Source organism: Anas platyrhynchos, chromosome 13, assembly GCF_047663525.1.
Source record: "Anas platyrhynchos isolate ZD024472 breed Pekin duck chromosome 13, IASCAAS_PekinDuck_T2T, whole genome shotgun sequence".
In the NCBI taxonomy this organism is placed as follows: Eukaryota; Metazoa; Chordata; class Aves; order Anseriformes; family Anatidae; genus Anas; species Anas platyrhynchos.
The window spans coordinates 18,952,233-18,974,045 of record NC_092599.1 but is presented as its reverse complement, the minus strand read 5'-3'; the positions used below and the strand labels follow the sequence as shown (position 1 = coordinate 18,974,045).

General features: G+C 39.1%; 1 protein-coding gene across 1 annotated transcript in view; it reads left to right on the top strand.

Moving 5' to 3' along the window:
* NUP210 (nucleoporin 210) overlaps positions 1-21,813 on the top strand; it is a 68,149-nt gene that overhangs the window by 10,231 nt on the left and 36,105 nt on the right. Inside the window, exons 4-12 of the mRNA XM_038185979.2 lie at positions 5,790-5,886; positions 8,431-8,581; positions 11,034-11,166; positions 12,002-12,160; positions 12,625-12,693; positions 13,005-13,111; positions 14,162-14,302; positions 15,528-15,665; positions 19,218-19,373. Of these exons, the coding sequence (XP_038041907.2) occupies positions 5,790-5,886; positions 8,431-8,581; positions 11,034-11,166; positions 12,002-12,160; positions 12,625-12,693; positions 13,005-13,111; positions 14,162-14,302; positions 15,528-15,665; positions 19,218-19,373 (1,151 nt within the window). The remainder of the gene's footprint in view (positions 1-5,789; positions 5,887-8,430; positions 8,582-11,033; positions 11,167-12,001; positions 12,161-12,624; positions 12,694-13,004; positions 13,112-14,161; positions 14,303-15,527; positions 15,666-19,217; positions 19,374-21,813) is intronic.

The window sequence follows — 21,813 nt, the reverse complement described above, 5'->3', positions numbered from 1 at the left end:
AGGGGATTGGAATATATTTGAAAGCTTTGAAAATTAGTTCCTTTTCATCCAAGTAACTTGGGTGCCTGTGCTTCTGATTTCAAGGTGTGTGGTTTTTTTGTTTGTTTGTTTGTTTTTGTTTTTATAATTAAGAAATAGGAAAAAGTCAAAATAAAATGTTTATTCAGTTCTATGAAAATCTGGAAAAATCCACTAAAACCCACCAGTTTTGCTGAGAACTTGCACACCACACAGACACTGAGTACGTTGTATTAGTCTGTGTACTATGCAATCTAGGTTAAGAAGTTATGTACCAACTGTGATGTGTTAGGGACAAATGGTGATTGCATCTTATATTGCCAGATTATTGCATCTGGTATGCATTAGATCATTTTATTGATATTGATGCTTCCACTCCTGTGAGTACTGATATACCTTCAGGAATAGTTTTGTTCCTTACTCTTCTATACATATTTTCTGATTTTTCTTTTTTTTTTTTTTTTAATAAATGTTTTCTACTTATAAAAAGACATACAAAAAAGTCATATTTTTTTTTTACCTGTTGAGCTTTGCTGAAGTTATTTTATTATGAATTAACTAGAGAAGAGTTAAATAAGAGAGAGACTGGTGATTTCATTTTAAGATCTAAATAAGTTTGAAGAATTGTCAGAATAAATTTGAGCTCTTCTATTCAGTTTCTTCAGTGGTACTGTCACATCTCCACATCTAGAAAGACTTTCATAAGCAAGAGTAATTTAATTCATGTGAATAAACCATTTTATTTATGGGAACCTAGAAAACCCCAAACCTTCTAGTAATCCTTTTAGGTATTTAGAAAGGGTAGAAATCCCTTAACTTGAACAGAGTTTGTCATGCCATAATTACACTCATATGACAGACCTTCAGCTTGTTGAAACAGAGGCCTAACAAAATGATGATTGTCCTGAAATTTACAGTTGTGTTTGAAGAACTGCAGCTTTGTATTGCCTGGTTATTGTAACAGTGCATGGAGCTCATACTTTAGGGAGATTGGAATGTTTCCTAGTTTTCTGACTTTCTGCAAATTACATTTTGATTGTAGGTCATAGTAAACTTGTAAAAATGATATTTTTTGGTTTTACATTTAAAATCTTTAAATTTCTGTGTTGTACTTGCCCCAATTCTGTATGATGAACTAGCTGTAAAAAATCAGGTCAAAGGGATTTTCTGGAGTAGGAAAAAAATGTTGCTTTTAGTTGACTATAACACTGTTTTAATGTGAAAAAAAACATTTTCTCTATCAATGTAGCTTTTTTTTTTTTTTTTTTAAAGTATTTCAAGACTTCTTCACAGAGAGAGTGGTTGCACACTGGAACAGGCTCCCTAGGGAAGTGGTCACTGCACCGAGCCTGTCTGATTTTAAGAAGAGATTGGACTGTGCACTTAGTCACATGGTCTGAACTTTTGGGTAGACCTGTGCGGTGTCAAGAGTTGGACTTGATGATCCTTAAGGGTCCCTTCCAACTCAGGATATTCTATGATTCTATGATCACATCCAACCATCAACCTGACCTCAAATTTTTCTTTAATTTTTGTTTTTAATCCCAGGGATACAGGCAGGAAGGTGTATTCAGAATCCATAGTTAAAACATAAAAAAATAAATGTCTCGATGGTGGGGCTTGCTGCATGCTTCCCAGGGTCACCTATTGCTGCAGGGGGTCCCTGGCTGTGCCTTGCAGGTCACCTCTGACTGCGGACCTGCTCCTCAGCCATGCACTTCAGTGCTGATGGGGACCATCACTTGCCCTGCAAAGCTGTCCCACAGGATTTGAGATGCATAAACAGATTCCCAAGAAGCAGAGACCTGGTTTCATGCAAATGGCCCTCAGCCCCAAAACCCTCCTCCTTCTTCTACGTGAGGGCATCTTCCAGGCCACTCCCAACCCAGCCGCCTTTGGCCACGCGTGGGCCACTCCATCACAGAGCCTTGCTGAGGTCACAGTGGCCACCACTGCCCCGTGGGCCCTATAACACAGGCTGCCTGCCACTGGCCCACCATTCGCTCAGCGACTAGCTCTTCTGACAGCCGGCGTACGCGGCAGGAAGACGACTAGAAGCATTAAGGCGAGAAGCGGCCCTTCTTGGTGTGCGAGGACAGGCATGCCGTCCGCAGGAGCACCAAGGAGGAGTGCAGCCAACACGAAGGAGATTTGTTGTGGGCGGAGGGAGAACGCCAGCAGCACAAGAAACATCAGTGCTCGAGAGACCTCTGGCGCCCAGCCCACAGAGAGATACCAGTGGTACCACTGGTACCGCAAGGACGCGGGGAACAGGCCGCCCCCTCTAACACCCAGCAACAGGGGGCCCGGGCCTTCCCATAGGCACAGCGGTGGCGTGGAGCAAAGTCAGGAGCATCGGAAAGATAGCCACGGGGAGCAGAGGCGTGCCAACGGTCTGGAACGGAGCGTGGGACCCAGGCATGGCCGGAAAACAGTCAGCAACCTCAAACCCAGGTGTGAAAACCAAGCTGACAGCGGCATGGGACCTGCGAGCGGAACCGGACGACCACCTGGCTCGGCACCCTGGCCCGAAAACATTCCGAATGGGAGGCAACCCGTTTGGGCAGTCCCGGGCAAAGCCTGGCTTGATGTTCTGCCAAGCGCTGTGGAGCCCATGGAGCTGGGCTCCACACCAGAAGAGGTGGACGAACAAATGGACGTGGATCCACCTCCACCAGAACAGACCTGGGACTGCCGCAGCCTGTCGTTGCTCTCTTCCATCCGAGAGCACCACCAGCGGCGCAGGAGTGCCCGCCCAGCTCCCTACTCCTTGCTCAGGCTCCATCCCAAGCATTAGCTTGGAGCCACCGAACAACATGGCCATCCTGCAGGCTTTTCTGCAGGATGTCCTGGCAATAAACAACTCTTGCCAATTCTCAGGGGTTGCGTGAGTGCTTCTTTCCCATCCCACAGCCCTTGTGCGAGAGGTGGCAGCCCTTCTGCACAGAGCCTCGAGGAACAGCACAAAAGAGGACCCAGCTCCCTTCGGGCTGCTGTGCTGGGTGACAGGAGGAGTCCCCAAGGGCTGCCGTGCACCTTTAACATTTGTGAAAATAGACTGAGGGGAGAAAATACTAGTGTGTGAGTGATTACAGGTGGCTAATTTCTTCTATTAGAAGTGAGTTTCTATATCTGAGTAATGGGTAACAACAGACATGGAGAAGGCTGAGGTACTCAACAACTTCTTTGCCTCTGTCTGCACTGGTAGACGGGCTTCCCAAGCCTTTCATTGCCCTGAACCCAAAGACTGGAGGATCAAAGTCCCACCCACTGTAAGTGGAGAGCAGGTTTGAGACCACCTGATGAATCTAAACAGGTACAGGTCTATGGGACCTGATGACATGAATCCCAGGGTCCTGAGGGAACTGGCAAGCCTCCTTCCATCTGAGCTGAAAAGTCCTGGCATTTGGGTGATGTCCCTGGTTGGAAAAATGGAAACGTCATGCCGCTACTCTTCAACAATTAAAACAATTAGGAGACATTTCTTCTCAGAAGAAGTGGTCAGGCATTGGGATGGGTTGCCCAATGGAGTGTAACCATCCCTGGGGGTGTTCAAGGAAAGGTTGGACCTGGCACTTAGGGACATGGTTTAGTGGGTGACATTGGTAGTAGGTAGATGGTTGGACCAGATGATCCTGAAGGTTTATTCCAACCTCAATTTTTCTATGATTCTATGATTCTACATCTTCCAAAAGCATAAGACAGTCTGCTAAAATTATTGTGGATATTTTTTCAGTCTGGGAATGACAAGCAAATTTATCATAGGACAGTGGTATAAAGGGAACTGAAATTGAATTAAAATGTGAAGGTACTGCTACGTAACTAGAATGCTTTGCAAGCATAATCTTTGTAAAACTGATTAAAGTAGTCTGGCATAGTCTTTGTGAAAGAATTGCTGGGGGCAGTTGGGGATCTGAAGTATAGTCAGTCTTCTGGAGAGATGATACAAAATAATTGTAGTTGTTTGATATTCAACTTGTTCTAAGAGCCCTGTGATACCACCACTAAAGGTCGGTAGGGCTTTTGTCTATGGATATCTGAAAGTCTCCATGGTTTATCCTTGTTATTCTTACAGGGCTTTGAGGATGTTAGGAATACAAGTTAGTTCACTAAAAATGCTTGTAATCCCATCTGTGGGGCATCTGGTAATCTACAGTGTTGTGATTTTTTTTTCCCCTCATCCCAACTCTTTCTTATTTGCTTCTAGAGTAGCTTACCTAGCTGCAGCTTTGACAGTAGTGACCACCTTTTTCTTTTTTTTTTCCTTTTTTTCTCTGTTCCTCTTCTTTTTCCCCTGTAGTAATAGTTGAACATCAGGTAGCAATTCCCTCCATAACTCTTCAGGAAAAATAAAAACCCTCCACATATACAGTCCCCAGTTAGAGAGATTTACCCATAACTCTTGAGAGCAAATGGATTTTGGGTGGGTCATCAGTGATTTTCCCTTCATCCAAGGTGTACTTGGTGTTCTGTGACTTTAACCCAAGGAGACCCAGCAGCTCCTGCCTCTCCAACAAGTCTCGAATCTGCACTCGCTGTCTCTGTAACCTGGTGACATAGGAAAGCTTTTTTACATCTTTAGTTGTATAAAGACTGAATTATTTTCAGAGCACAGGTCTCAGCCAGCAGCGCCCTTTGAAGAGCCTGTGAGCGTGATGTGCTGGCTGGCCAGGGCGGCCTGTTTGGCACCCTTGTGATGCTGCAGAGGGGTAGGGACGCACTCGGCACCCATGGCAAATGTTGTGTTACCTGTCTGCCTCCCTGGTGCTGCCTCTGGCAGGGTTAACCTGTGGCTTGCAGCTGCCATCCATGCTGTGGAGATCGCTGGTCCTGTCTTGAAGGAGTAAGACCCTGCATCACCTGGGCAATGCCCACCACAGATTGTCTCTGACAACCTGAGTTTGCCTTTGTAGTGGGGGACCCCAACAGGAGCCACGGCAGCCAGGCCCAATGAATGGCAGGTCCAAGTCTGTAAGGAAGCGTTTGTGCTTGTGGCACTACTGTGCTGCAGCATTGGCTGTGTCCAGGCATCGCTTCTCCATGGTGCTGTAACTTGCTTTGTGCTCCGCTGGCCCACTTTATTTTCAATTGGAGCAAGAAAAAAAGTGTAGTACAGCTTTGCAAAGCTAATGCATGTATCATTAAAGAAAGCTAGACTTGACTGTGTGTTAAATAACACAGTACCAATCAATTTTAATTATATTGCTATGTGCATTTTGAGTTTTTTGTTTGTAGTCCTATTTATTTGAGACTCAGATATTTGCAATAAGTTGTGTACAAATTGAAAAGAGAACATAGGCTGTAAGTTGTGTTGTCCTGTCTTAAAATATTCTTGCATCTTAAAGATGTAATTAACATTAAAGCATAAGAATTTGAGAATAAATTTGCTTTGATTCTTAGTTTAATGTAAACCTGAATGTCAAAGGGAAGAACACGATTGAAAATGTAGTTTAAAACATAGTAAATACTGGGATTTATTTGTCCCAGCTGACACTGCAAGACCCATCTTGAAGATGAGATGTGCGTATTCAGTTTTATTTTTGGAAGATGAAGTGGTATATGGCATTGCAAGCTCGACAGGCAAGTGGTTGCTAGAATGATACTGAGTTTGCACAGGTCAGTAAAGCAAAATGGATTGTGATTTTTGTAATTAGATACTGGTAGCTCTCTTAGGGATAAGATAAAATTCCTAGGGAAAAAAAGCTTGTGTTCCAGGAAGACTTTACAGGTTGTTACTTGTTTTTGTTTTAATTTACTTGGTTGTTTCATAGGAAACACCTTCAGCACATTGGCAGGATTAGTCTTTGACTGGACAATAGTAAAAGACACGGATGCTGATGGCTTCTCAGATTCCCACAATGCCTTACGGTAAGTTCATTTACGTTGTCCTCCAAAAAAAAGCAAATCTCCTGTCCTTTAGGTTTGCAAATATTTCCCCACATCTAGGCAGTTAACTAAGCTGACCTCTAAAATAATACTTGCGTTGATTGTTTTGTGTCTATGTGTATGTCTTTTTGTTTCCTTTTTTTTTTTTTTGTGCCTATTCAACTTTCTGGACGCTCTCATCCCTGTTTAATTTAAAAACTGATAGCGTTAATGAGCAGCCCGGGTAGCTCTAATCCAATAATCCAATGAGTAGAGAACATTTGGTGCAAAGATTTAAAAACACAACAGAAGGCAACAGAAAGGGACTTCCATTCCAGAAAGGAGTTCTGTTGGCTCATAGAGCTTCAGGTTTCAGTCAACACCCAGTTCTGGCACTGAAATAGCTTTCAGAGTAGCTAACATTTAAATCCGAATTGGCCAAGTGACTGCTTGTAAGCTAGATACAGCTCACAAGGCTAGATGGAATAATTCAGTGAAAGATATTCAATATAGTTCCTTTCAGACAAGCAATGAACGGAAAGCAGTTGCTTGATAAATAAGCCATGATGGTTGGTTCATTACCAGGTCTGACTCAAAGAATAAATTTACTGGAGTTTAGAAGTGCTGTGTTTTATGGACGCTGCTATCTGAAGACCTTAAAAGTGCTTTTCAACTCATTAATGAGTTCAGTGTTTTCCAGTGCTCTTGTATAACAGTTTCCCTCTAATGGAGGTGGACTTCTTGCTCAGAAGTCAAGGAGCTCATCTGTGGTAGGGGTAGGAAAAGAATCCAAACTGTACGATTTTATTTGCTACTACAGATATGTCACCAGACCACCTCTTGCTGCTGTTTCCTTTCTCTGTCCTGGTTTCAGTTAGAACAGAATTAACTTTCTTCCTAGTAGCTGGTGGAATGCTGTGTTTTGGCTTAGGATGAGAAGAGTGCTGATAACACCCCGATGCTTTAATTGTTGCAGAGCAGTGCTTATACTAAGCCAAGGACATCTCAGCCTTTTGCTCTGTCCTGCCAACGGGCAGGCTGGGGGTGCAGTAAGAGCTGGGAGGGGACAGACCCAGGACAGGTGACCCAAACTAGCCAAAGGGGTATTCCATACCATCTGACGTCATGCTAAACAATATATAGGGGTGGCTAGCCGGGGGGAGGGGGCCGGACTGCTCGGGGTTAGGCTGGGCATCGGTCAGCGAGTGGTGAGCAATTGCATTGTGCATCACTTGTTCGTACACATTAGTAGTAGTAGTACTATTATCACCATTGTATTATTATTATTATTATTGTTATTATTATTTTCCTGTCTTATTAAACTGTCTTTATCTCAACTTACGGGCTTCACTTTCCATTTCTCTCCCCGGTCCCAGAGAGGGAGGGGGAGGGGGAGCGAACGGCTGCGTGGTGTTTAGCTGCCGGCCGGGTTAAACCATGACACTCTGTTTATTTACTGTCTTCTCTATGTCCTTTTTCGGTGTTGATTTTGTTGTTTCTGGTCTTCAGCTTAAAGTAATTGAACTTCAGTGGCTTCAAACAGAAATTTCAGTTTGCATCCTTACTAAACTACTGAAGGCTACTTACCATTATTGTGATGGAATATTTTTCAAGTCGTACTCTGAGAGTTTTATCCTTACAGTGACACCAACATACTCAAAGTAAAATAGTCAACAGCACTGGGATTCTGTTCTCTAGCAGTGTTGTGCTAGGATTCATTGTATTAAATGCCGTAGTGAGTTTTGACATTGCTCAATGGGGATGTTAGCAAAAATGCATCCCTGACACCCGTGAATCTGACCAGGCTGCAAACACGTGAAACATGGATTTTTCTCACAAAAAAGGTTACAGATGTTTCTCAAGTACAACATTAATCAAAACTTCTTAACATACAGTGATCTTTTAATATTAAATATTCAAACTCATAGAGCAGAGGCTTCAGCTACTTCAAAAACAGCTTCCAACAAAACATAGATAGATTGTAGGGACATTGTAACATAGGAAACTGTCTTCTTTCAAAGAACCTGGCTTTATTCATAGGATGCTTGACTATAATGTAGGGAAATCAGCTCTCTAAGAGAATAAATGAGTATGGAAAAAAAACAAAACAAAACAAAAACCACAATACCTACTAAATGCATCCAAGCTTCTTCATATTGGTCAAAGTTGTGTTCTGGTTCATTAAGCTGTTACTTTTATAAACATAAGCTGCTGGTCTTTCACATCTGCTGTTCCACAATAATCTAGAGAGCTTTTGCAGTCTACACATAGTGTAAAAACTGGAGGGATCATTGTAGACAACATGTGCAGTTTTCTGATATCATTTTAAGGCTGACAAACAAGCTTCAAACAAACTTTTATCAGTCACACAAATTAACTGCAGATATGTACAGGAATAAGTAAAATTTGGATATCTGGTCCCAGGCAGACATCTTAAATTTGCTTATGACATGGAAATTGGATGTGAATAGATGGCAGTGGTGTTTCTGTGTGTTTTTACAAAGATTGGTTTAAATTTTTCTGCTCATTTCTCATTTCACCTTTCAGTATACTCAAGTTTTCAGAATCCACTTATATTCCACCCTCTTATATACTGGAGATGGAAAAAGTTGCCAAGCAAGGAGATACCATTTTGGTGTCTGGAATGAAAACAGGGAGCTCTAAATTAAAAGCAACAATACAGGAAAACGTCTATAAGGTAAGAAACTTGCATGTGAAGTTCTATTTTTTTTAACATTGGACTATAAAACTAAATTATAGGAGTACTGTAAGTTTGCCCTGCTGTATTGTTCCTTAAGACATCAGTTGCCACTGGGGATATCAGCGCTGCCTTAGCCTGATTGGATTGACTCTAGAGTCCATATCACAGAAGGTGACAGTATTAATTTTGATCTCCATGGGAGGGTTGGAGTTTGCAGTTGCCCTGATGCAGCTGCCTTACCCAGGACAGAGCATGTCCCGGACATTCTTTCTAAACCTGACTCTCTGACAAAGGCCCTGAAGCAGAAGAGTACGCTTCAAGTGCTTCTGTAAGATTTTATTACTCCTGATAGTCATTCATATTACATATATAATTAGAATCATGCTGGGTAGTGCGTTGGCCCTTTAGGTTTGTTTGTTTTTAACTGGAACTCTTTAGTTCTTAGAATGAACAAGTAGCCAAAACAAGGATTGTTATCTTGGATATACCTTTATTTCCTGTTATGCTTGAAATAAATGTCATACAAATACTTGGTTAGTTTCTAATCCTGCCTTATTAGGTCCTGGTTTCCCAGGAAGGTCTTTGGAATAGAAATGTCAATGCTACAGGAGTGCTAAACTGCAGTATTGGCAGTCTTCCCGGTTGTTATATAGAACTGTTTTTACTTTGTAACTTGAAGTGACTGAGTTTTTCAGTTCTCTCTTTTAACAGTATGGCTTTATCTGTAATAGCAATTACACACACAACCATCTCAGTTGTTTGTAAATCCTGACTCCAATATTTGGCATTTTGCTAGTATCAGTTCAGTTTCATACCTAAAAAATCTCTTTGTATAAAGTGTGTTTTGTTTTGTTTTGTTTTCTGAGGTTCAGCTCATATCTGCAGTCTGGTTTTGCAGTTTTGTTTTATTACATGTTGTACTTAAGTCTGGCTTAAATAAAAACATTATCTTGGACTGTCAAACCTGCACCTGTAAAAAGTGTTCTGTGGAAATACTCTAAATCAGTGTAATACTGGTAATGTGGCAGAAATGGTAGAACATGTTGAGAAATGTGTTTTTGTTACAGGTTTAGCCTTGATAAATAGTTCAGATGAATATAGTTACTCTAAAATTATACAGTGTTAGTCTGACTCAATACTTTTTCTTGAGTGCTTGTAGCTTGGTTGGTTTTCTGTTTTAATGTTTTTCTGAATTAGTTTTGAATGAATACTGTCAGTGCAATTGAAAAGATATTACTGCGTTTGCAGTTTTTTGGCTTGTGATTAATAGTTCATTTAAATCTTTCATTTTGCCAGACAACACGTTTTCAGTGAACATCCCTTGAGCAACCACGATATAACTTACTGACACAGTTTAAATTATAAAACTGTATGTTGTCTATTGTATTCCTAATGTAATAGACCAGTGAGTTTGATACAGATTCCTTAATGAAGTTTTAAAGGATCTCTTTTATGGAGCTGCCTTGTTTTACAGTAGGCAAAGAGAATTTCTATATGTCTAAACAGTCGCCATGCATCTGTCTCAAGTATTCCTATATTCTTCAGAAGACTGAACTAAAATGATGTCCAACACAGACATGTTTTTCTTCAGCCTTGCACGATACTACTGAACCATGCATAGATTGGAATTGCTTCTCCATTTTGGTTGCTGGGGAGACTGGCAGTAAAGAGAGAATAAAATCAAAGAAAGTTGTTTCTGGAATGTGTCCAGAAAACTTTCATTTCACTTTTCCTTTTGAACCATGTCCAGATTATTCCTCCTTTGCTTCCGTTTCTCACTTTGAAAATGGGTGGTGATAGTGAGTATTTGAAGTACAAGGCATGCTTCATTAACGTTTATGCTTTGGAGATCCATAGCTTCTAAATGGTACAGTGATCTAAGTCATCACCAGGCTCCCCGATGCTAAAACAGGACTTAGGAAAAAGAGTGACTAAAGAAAGTTGTGCTTGAAATTGTGACAGTGGATGAACACAGCTAAGCTACTGCTGCAAAAGCAGCTGCGTACTGCCATGCAGGATAGGCTTGCACAGCAGTATTAATGCAGGTGCTGGGAAGATACAGGAGCAGGTTCAAGAGCAGCGTGGCTGGCTTCTGTCAAGCATGTGGTGGGCATCGCTCTGCATGTGCCCGTCTGGGGCTGAAGGAAGATCCCCGGTCCCTTTGAGTCATGGGAAAGCTCTGACAACCTCCTGGCACACAGAGCATAACTTGAATAAGTTTTGTTGTCTCTTTTGGATTAACTTCTTTTTGGAGTTGATGCATAGAGCAGATCTACATACAGTTCATTGTCTTCTGCATTTCCCTGTCTTTGCAAAACTTGAGATGATAATAAAGAGCTACTTACAGAAAGTAATATCTTTTATTATAGATTCTAAGCTATTGCTGCATGTTATGTTTCAAACAAAGAGGTGAATTGCTTTTTCTTTTTTTTTTTTTCTCAATCAATAGCATGTACATCCTGCAGAAGTCAGATTGCTTATTTTGGAAAACATCCTTTTAAATCCGGCATATGATGTTTATCTTCTGGTAGGAACATCAATTCAGTACAGAGTTCAGAAAATAAGACAAGGGAAGATTACAGGTTTGTCCTCTTATTTGTTTGTTTTTAACAAGTGTGTGAATTTTTCACTGCAGAGAAGTTTTTAATTGGGTTTCGATAGGTTTGTTACTATATAACAATCAACAAAACAATGAAGGTTGTTTTTCTAAATCACAATGATACAGCCATTTAGGATTTCTCTCATAAAAATTATGACTATAAAGGATATAATCTCACAAATTTTTTGAGTACATGAAGGTAAAGGTAACTTAGAATAGGAGCGAGTGCTATCATAGAAAGAAGAAACTGTCTGATTTACTAATCTAAATTTAGTTTAAGAATTTTTTATAACAGGGAATGTTTTATTGACAAATGGATTTGCTCCATTTCTACAAGTGTTGGTTAGCTGGCTCTACCTCCACTTAAAGCTGTGGAAGCTTGTAATTATGTCCCTTGTTTACAAGGAGCCTGTGCTGTTGATAACTTTCCTTAAACAGAATGTAAACAGCTAGATGCAAAATATTTGACTAGGCACATCAGCAGCTTGTAGAGAAGAGTGAAGCAGCAGAAATCATCAGTAACTTGCAGAGAGTAACTTCACCACTTTGGAAGCTGGGAATGAATTGGATGTTAGGTCTGAACAGTGGGATGATACCAGTTGAAAACTGAAGCTTCAAAGAAATGAAAGTTAGGCAAAGTAGCTCATTTTGTGTGCATGTGTGCTGAACACAGAAATGCTGTTTCGGTAAGACATTAAAAATACTGATTTAATGCAGGCACTAGGCATCAATAAAAATTAATCAGCAATAATTAGCAGCATCCAAACACTGACACACTTGCTTTTATTGTTTCATATGTTGTCTTGTTTTATGTGCAGAATTAATGATGCCGTCTGATCAGTATGAGCTGCAGCTCCAGAACAACGTGCTTGGCCCTGAGGGAGATCTGTCTTGGCCGGTTGCCCAGTTGGACCAGGCAACATCAGTTGTAACTGCAGTGCAGCAGGGACAAACTAATCTCGTACTTGAGCACAAGAGTATCCTTCCTAGGTGATGCTTTTCCACCCAGATCCTTGTGGCAGGAGACAAACTTTCCACCCTTGGCAGCGCAAAACGATAAAATTACCTACATTTGTACTGATAGCCTTGAAAATCAGGAGCACCTGATGGAGTATAGAGAGCAGCACTGCTGTGAATTCAGTCTTAAAAGCATTGCCCAATGCCTTGAAATATTCTAAGAAATCAGGTTGGAAAAGACCAGTTAAATCATGTCTGTTTTCCTCAGTCAATGTGGGAATGTGAAAGGGCTTTATTTAATTTTTGTATTCAGATCAGTATTCTCTGTTGGGATGTCTCCAAAATGCTCGGTGTCTTTGAGGATAGTGGGGGTAACATTTATCATTAATATACAATTGGCTCTATATATCTCAAGGGGCACCCCTAGGAACATGCTGATCTTGACTTTTGTCAAAACTTTTATGTTCCTTTACTGAGACTTCAGGTATTCGCATGCAAGGGGTTTCGAGGTTACCAAACAGCACTATATATGTTGTAAATCCTGGTTATTTAGGTTGGTACTGGCTTAATTTTCCTGATTGCTTAATAGCGTTTCTTGTCTTTGTTCTTTTGTTGGTGTATTTCTGTGTGTATATATACTCTTTTAGTTCTTGTATGACTTATCTTAGAAAAGTCATTCATAAACTTAACTCAATATGAAATGGGTTTAGTAGTGAATAGTTATTTTCTTTCAACTCTTTAATCAGCAACTTAAAACAATTAAGGGACATCTTAAGAGCGTGGCCACCAGAATTCTGATGCTTTTATTTGTTACAAAAAGAGGAACTGAACGGTCTGTGCCGTTCAATATTTTCTGTTTTGTAGGTTTTACGATTCATCCAGGTGACAGATGGGTCCTAGAAACAGGCAGACTTTATGAAATTACAATCGAAGTATATGATAAATTGAGCAATAAGGTGTATTTATCTGAGGTAAGTGAAATGTTGATATGCTTCTGAGTGTCTGTCTCCTAAATCCTGTCTGTCTTTTAAATTAGTTGAGCGGTTTGTTTATGTAGAGCTATGACTTTCAAAGCTGCTTGTTTTCCTTCCCCTGTGCTTTTATTTATTTTTTTTTTTTGTGGTAGTTCATGTGAAAGTGCCCTTTAGAGTGTAAATGCTGTAGAAAAACTGGAAGAAATGTGCTTCACATGTGTAGCATAGGCCCTGCACTAGAAATTGCAGTTGTGGAGAGGCAGTACTAATGTTGTACTTCATCCACTCCTCCACCTACCTCCCCCAGTATAATTTTGTTACCTGTAGAGGCAGTCTTTCCTATTGTAAAAGAACAAAGCATAAGATAGGCTTATTATATTCCTGAGAAGCTGGCTGATTCCTTTCAGTTGGTTATGGGAAAAGCCTAGATGATTAGCTAGCATTAAAACACTTAATTGTTTGGGTAGTCAAATAAGATGAATTTTAGATATTAGGTACCAAATATATTGTACTCCTTAAAAAAAAAAAAAAAGAGAGAGAGATTTAAATAGTTCATTTGCAAGCAGAATAATTGTATTAAATGATTGCTGTTCAGAATATTGAGTTTCTGTGACTATTAATTTATTTGTACCTGCTTCTCGAGATATAGATTTGAGTTTCTGCCAAATCTCAGAAGATATGTATTATTGTGGCAGTATAATCACATGTTCTTTCACTTTTGTGTTTAAGAATTAAAAAGTAAGAAATTATTGTAAAATCCGAATTTTTAGTGCTATATATATTGGTACTTCTGCGCTAAATTACATCTTGTGGTTATCATAAAAAGTACATGTTTTCTGTGGAGTTAATGATGTGTCTGAAAAGTATAGTCTTGTTGAAGGATGGACGCTTTCATAGGGTAACAGTTCTTACTCAGTTTCAGATGAGCTTCTTTGAACTTTGTTACTGTAGGATTTTCTTATTGATTTGTTGCTAATGTTTATGGCTGTCTGTACAGCATTAATGCTAATTATCTGTGGTGATGTTTATGTAATGTTTTGATTTTAGAATATCAGAATTAGTACAAAGTTCTCTGAAGAGTATTTTGAGATCCTGAAGTCGTCTCTGAATGGATCATATCATTATGTGAGAGCAATAAAGAAGGGTCAGACCATTATTGATGCTGCACTGACATCAGTAGTAGATCAGGTATGTCTTTACAGAAAACTGTTCTGCTTTTACCATTAGGCTTAAAAATAATTTACTTCCACAGTAGTGACTATAGTAGATGGCAGACCTTGTAAAAGGAAAGCTAAGAATTGCATGGATCTAAGCCATCGTTGTTTAAACAGATTAAGAAAGTCCTTACTTCAGGAAAACTGTCAATTAAGTCAACAGAGGATTTGCTTAAATAAAGTCTGTGGGATTTTGCTACTGAGTGTGTGGCAAATACCTATTAAACTAGTGGTGCACAGCACTTACTTTTTTTTTTATGGCAGATACCTTATGTGGGCACATACCATATCCTTGAGCAGGTGCAAAGGTCTTCTCACATTCTGAGTGAATTTTACAATTTATTGTGGTAGGATCATCAGTGTCATACCCTGGCCTTGTTCCGCATTCAGTTACATTTGGAAAGTTTTCTGTCATTTGGTAAGTGTTGTTAAATGCTGGAATGAAAATCTGCCAAACGTATCAGCCTAAAAATTTCCTCAAATTAATATTCATTAACTTTCTGCTAGTTGCGCAGGCTGCTGAACGTATGGCTAACTAGGACACGTGGTGTGAAAGTGATTTGCTTTTGCTTGAAACTTGGAAAGATTCAACACTTGAACCCGTTTGCTCTGAAATCTGTTTAGTTATTCCTTGAATAGGATTTGATAGGTCCTTGTGTATGATACACCATGCTCATTCTTTGTGTCAGAGAGGTACTCTTGAATGAAGCGAGGTCTGGTGAGAGCTGTTGAAGCTTTCTTTAGTAACACTAGCAAGAAACAGTATATTGTGCAGGCGGGTTATGGCATTAAAATTACAGCAAAGTTATAAAGGCCAGTGTTTCAGGATGGACTGAGAAATGGGTCTTTTAGGCAGAGATTCAGTTTTACCTCCTGCAGAGTAGAATGAGCAAGGAGTAAATGCATTTATGGAGTTATCAGATTAGTTCTCCAGATGAGAGTGTATTTCCTATTGCTGTTTGCCTTTAAATAAGCATGGACACTTGTATCTCCATAGTAATATTACTCACATAATTGAATAGCACACATCACTGCCATGAGCTTACTATTTGCTCACAAATAATGCTGTTCATAAGGGACGCTTAATTGCTTTCTTTTCTATATGAGATGTTTTCAACATCTTGTCTATATATGACTAAGCATTATTCGCAGGAAGTGCTATGATGTCACTTATAACACTGTACTGTTACTTTTTGTAGGATGGAGGTGTACACACATTCCCAGTTCCAGTGCGAAATCAGCAAGAAGTTGAAATTTATGTTCCAATAGTTCTTTCACCCAGCATTTTGACGTTTCCCTGGCAGCCAAAAGCAGGAGCCTACCAGTACACCATACAGGTATGCCAAAGATGTATCTAAATGCAGAAAGGATTGCTCAAGCAGATGCAATGAGGCCTGTAACTACTTCAACTACTTACACAGAATTGACATCAAATAATTCAGGCACAGTGATATCCAAAATTTTATTTGGATGAATTTTGATTATATTTGCAGGAATTAATGTGTAGATAAAGAAATAAACAGCCTTTTACTTTTTACTTTTCACCTGCTTCCGATTCCCTCATGAACCACCTGTATGTGCACACAAAGAGTAGTTTGAAATTAGAGAAAACATCATATATATGAAATTCCGTGCTAATAATTAGAGACTGACACTTTCTGTAAAGGGATGGAAGTATGAAAATGGAGTATCAAGAAACTGCAAAAAAAGTGTGTCAGGGTGAATGAGCAGCACCCTGCCAACCTTTTCAGTCAGTATCCTTCACTCTTGTCTATCTCATGCTTGTAATAAAAAGTTACAGGAAAGGAAAGATAGTTTCACTGACAGTATTGCCTTTTAAAGGGTCCTTGTTACATTTCTTATGCTCTGTTTGCTCCAGTGTAGTCAATCTTTCCCATAGGCTTTGTAAAGCAAATGGTCTGTCTTTTAGTATCTTGTGTATGTTCTACTGGAGAGAAGAACCTCCTGCTTTTTGAATTGAGACTCTCACCTCAATGCAGTATCCTCAAGATCCTGTGCTCCATGCACAGTTCCTGCCTCTCCTTTTTAGCACAAAGAAGTGCTGAGTTTTGAGTTTATCATCTACTAGAGAGTATACAAAAACAGGCAGCAGGACACATGGTGTTTAAAGTAAATATATCAATCTTGTAAATATAAATTTGCATTCTCTAGTGCAAATGTGAAGTTATTTCCATTGAATTTGAAATTGTCATCTGCATTTTTACCTTTTGTGGGATAAGTTAGAATTCATTCATGCCATACCCAACCACACCAGCAGAGTGTGGTAAAAATTCTTAGTACAAATATGTATTTTCAGTACTTCATCATAATTTCTGCTAGAACCCAGTGAGGGAAAGTAAATGTCTTTTTTTTTCCTGTTTTCCACCTCATTTGTAATTCTATTCTTGTCTCACCTTATTTCATATATATAATCAAATTTCTCATTAGAGAACACTCGTTCATGTTACTCAAATAATCTGTATCAATTAACTTCCTTTACTGCGATTTTTTAAAATAAAAAAGATCTTTTTTTGACACCCAATACTTAAATTAGCTTGTATTTACTGAAACTGGGATCACTTTGTCAATGCCCAGTCAACAATAGTTGTGGTTGTTTAGAGTGACACACAGCTTGACTATTGTTCCTTCTTGCACATTAGTTTTTCCCTTCTACTTGGTAGATCTTGAGTCAGGCTATACTAAATCAGTGAAGAGACCTGAAAATATGATGAAAGAGTTTTTTGTATCTAACCAAATTCTGCTTATAGTTAAAGTAACTCCCTCCAGATGGTATCAGAATGACTTGTAGGTTTTACTTTCTCAGCTGTCTTTGTTGGTTCCTTTATTCATGTTTGTGCTAATAAGATGGCTTCTGTTGCAAACATTTAGTTAAAAATAAATAAATAGGATGAAGGTATTTCTTTATGTGCACTAGAGAAGTGAAATGGCATCTTATGAAGTACATGGATTTCAAGCTAGAGGATATTTTTTCTAGTGAGGGCGTCACCCTCAGTGGTAACAGTTTGTGAAGTTCAGCTTTGGATAACAACTAGGCTGAAACAGAAGTTGGCTTATTCTCTCTTAGAGAAAACTGACTGCTTGAAAACAAAACTATAGGAACACATTTTGTCTGTATGGCAAGGAGATGTGACGCTATAGTATTATCAAGAATTGGGCTATTATTATGTGTTCTGTGTTCTGCTCATTTCCCTGTTTTAATTGAAAATACAATTACAAAATGTTCTGAACATTTACATTCCTTAGCAAAACATTTCTTGCTGTATCTTATGCATCATCTTCTTAACTATTCATCCACTCGTCTTTGTTTGGTGCTCTTTGTGTAATCAGATTGTGAATGTGTTCATAGAAAGGAAAAAGGGAAATTATCCTTTTGATTTTTCTAGTAGAAGCTATTAGGTAAGCCACTGTATAATTTAGATTTATTTTCTATACTGTACTTCTAGTCAAGATTTATCTTGTCCATTTTTACATCAGTTTAATTATGAAACGGGCTAGAGCAAATGCTGAGGAAACTAAAGAAATTAAAAAAAAAAAATCATGTTCACCTTTAAAAAAAAAAATGTTCACCTTAGTTTTCACTCTGAGGCAATTTTGATATTTATTTTGGAGTGTGACAGTCACTTTTTTTAAACTTGCTTTAAAAATGCCTTCTCAATATGCATTGCCACAGTTTTATTCTTAATGGACATTTCATCTAGCTCACAATGTTATCTAAAAGCTATATATTTTACAGCATTGTAATGATTTTCTATAGTAACTAGTGTTTAACATCAAAGAAGACAATTCTCTGCTTATGCTGGCTAAATGTTTTTTGGCCCTTGGCTTTATGGAATACGAACCTGCAGCAGATACTACCCTGTGCTGTGTGCCAAGAGCTGTTTTTCAGTGTGTGTAATCATTTGTCTCTATTGGCATGGACCATAACCCCAAGTAACTAGTTCTTATCCTTCTGTGGAATAATTCCATTTACTTAAGCTGTTCCAAACTTGAAACAAGCATTCAAGAGCTGGGAGCATAAGGAAAAGGGGTTTATTGTTTTTTGTTTGTTTGTTTGCATACGTGTTTTTGTGTGTGTGGTAGTGTTGTGCTTTTTTTTTTTTTTTATGGGAATCTGCATTATAAACCTGATCTTATAAGTTTGGCAGTAACTGACTCTTCCCTTGACGCTTTTGTGGGAGTGTAGCCTGTACATCTCGCAGACCCTCACAGTGCTCACCGCAAGCATGGGCAGTTACTATGCATATTAGCTGATTGGTTGCTGGATCAGCATGTTTGTCAAATGGCTGCAGGTAGATGTGCTTATTTTCAGCATAAAATCAAAGAAGTAATGCCAAGAAAATGTTTTTTTTGTTTGTTTGTTTGTTTTCCCCCGTTTTCCCATTCCCTCCTGCCTGCCCTGCTTCTTTTCTTTTCCCTTCAGATAACAATTCTCATTGGCAGAAGCTAGTCAGTACAGAGTATCAAGTTAGCAGCTTTGAGATCCAACATCGTTGGATCTATGCTTTGGCTATCAGTAACTGGAAAATAGTGGGAGTTTTCAGATGTACAATAATCCCGTGTGCCAACTTGTGAAATCATATGCTGAGTCCAAACACTATCAGTTTCTGGGAGCTGGGAGGCATCAGATTTCTGCAGCTGGGAGGTATATTTGGGTTAGTAGCACTGGTGAGTATGTAGGATATGGGCTTGAAGAAACCAGAAATTAAAATGAATGAAGAACGGTAATCTCATTTTGTACTTGACCTTGTTTATTTGATAGTTCTGAGGTGTTATTTTACTTATATCCTCAATAATAGCATTGTTCATCAGTGTGTTCCTGGCTTCTCATGCAAAATCTTCAAAGCCTAAATTTTTTCTCTGTATTCTAGGCACATGGTGGAAGTGGAAATTTCAGCTGGTCCTATTCTAACCAGGCAGTTGCTACGGTGACAGTCAAAGGAGTAATGACAACTGGAAGTGATATTGGCATCAGTATTATTCGGGCAAATGATGTTCAGAATCCATTGCACTATGGAGAAATGAAGGTAAAACTTGGTTTTCTCTGGCTGCTCTTAAATACAGCTTTTGGAAAATAGTAGAAGTTGAGAATCCCATAGGCCTTCTTCCACTTTCCAAGATTTTCCCAAGAGATTTTCCTGCCTGCCCTGGGGCAGGTTAAGTGATTGTTTTTAGAGTTTATGCTTCTTCAGAATCAATCTGTTTCTTCTGTATTAATTGTAGTCCCTTTTATGCCTCCCTCCTGATTTCCTTGGTAAGTCTCTTTTTTGTTGAAAGTCCTAAGCGCAATAAGTGAACAGTTGTTCTCTGCTGGTCTAGCTATCTAGCAGACAAGCCAAACTAAATATATTTTGCAGGGTAAGAGGTGAAAATTTTCCGTTGATATAAAATGACAGGTATCATCAAGATGTGCAAAGAAATTCCTGCCTGAAGAAGCAACTGGGATGTTATACAGTGCCACTTAACAATCTAGGTACTAAAACTGGACAAGGAAAAAATAATCCTTTAGAAGACTAAAAATGGAAAAACATACCTCCTGAGAGGGGGTGTGCCTTCTCTGTCTATATCATACCCTATTCCTAGCATTTTGTCAGGGTGGGAAGTGTGTGATGAAGAATAAAGAAAATACAGGAACAGTATATGTAATTACGCACAGGGCAGTGTGTGCAAGGATAGGTGAGGAAGCTGCTCTGTTCACTACTTCCTGTAAAACTACAATCTTAAATACTGCAGCATGTTATTGATTGGGAAATATTTTGTTGCATCCTTTGGATGCAAATCATTTTCATTAATGAAACTGTGTCAGTGCTTGCTGCTTGTCAAACTGTTTGGAGCTGCCAGACACTTAATGTGGTAGAATAAAAACAAAGTATTCCTGTGTTTTGTAATTACTACTGTGAAGCAGTACTAAGCTACTTTCACAAATTCAGATGCTTTAATCTATGCTTTAAATCTACGCCTCTTGCAAAGACCTAAGCATTGGAATGGAAATGTGACTGAGAAGAGGGATTTTGCTCCTGACATCTTTAAAACTGAGAGTATACTGAGCATGTGTGACTAACCTGAGATCTAGAAACAATTTGTCTAACGGCATGGTCATAAATGAAATAGGTTTGTTTGTGCCATGCAGATACTATTGAGGCTGGCAATCAACCTCTGTCTGGCCAAGGCTTTAAAAAGATGATAGTCCTTGTTTCCGAGGGAGCATAACAATTGATTTAGGAATCATGTCTTGCAAGCCCTTGGGCAGTGCACCTTCCTTCCAGTATACATGCATGTAATTTAGCAACTGCTGGGGACAAGCTGATTGCCTTCCAAATACGTAAATTAGCTATACAAAATACCTCATAATTTTAAAGTATTGCCATGTGCAGCACTGCTGTTATTGTTAAATTGCACTTCTGTTTTCTCAGAGTCCCACCTGACAAAAGTGTTAAAAAATATATATATATATACATATGTATATATATATTCTATATATGTACAGTTTTTGATCAAGACTCCCAAGTCTGTCCCAGAATGAAGAGACAGCTATGTAGGCACACATCTCTTTATTCAGATGTTTGTGTTGGGAAAGATATTTCTAACAAAGCTTCACTTGGAACTACTGCATCTGCCAGTGTTGCTGCTGTTGTGTGTATCTTGTTGTTGTTTTGTTTGTTTCTTTTAGGGGAAATTAGCTTGTGTTTTTTTCTTGCGTGTGTGTGTGCTCAAATTGACTATATCAGTACTACAAGATGGATTTGAGATAGGTACTACACTTCATGCTTGGTCTTTAAACATCTTTAGTCTTCATGACTGGTCATTAAAACTATAGAGTTCAGTTTATGAACTTGCTCTGAAGTAGCTTCCCGCATGGCCAGGTTTCAGCAGTGAGAAACAGTGACAGTTATTAGCAAGAGATGCAAGAATGAGGGCTTTCAGTTAAAACTTCTTATCCCCAAGCATAAGTCAAAGCCTGAAGACAGAAAAAAATACTTTTCTCTATGTGAGCTTTCAGAGCAGTGTGTTGCATAATCCAACTTGGTTATTTTTGAATGCCTTTGTTCTTGTGCTAGGACTTGCATAGAATATCTTTGAAGGATTCTAGTTACTGACCTCAGTCAGCAATAGGAATAGTCAGCTGTGTTCCACAAGGCTTACAATAGTAACTCTACCGTATGTTTCAATATTCTGTCTTTCAAGCTGTTTGCAGCTGGTTAGGAAACTAAGGTATTGCAAATGAAAAGCTTTGATCATAGTGATTGTTAGGAAATACGCAGTCAATCTGTGGCAGTTTCTTTAACAGTATAGCAGCAGATTACAATAATAAATAATATAGCTAAGGCTTGTTCATCAACATGTTATATACAAGAGCATGCAAGTTCAGTTTCTGCCAGTCTTACTTTAGGAAGTAACCCTTTGGATTTCAAGGTATCTCTCAGATAAACATTACTTGTGGAAGCAGAAGGTTGTAAGATTAGGCAT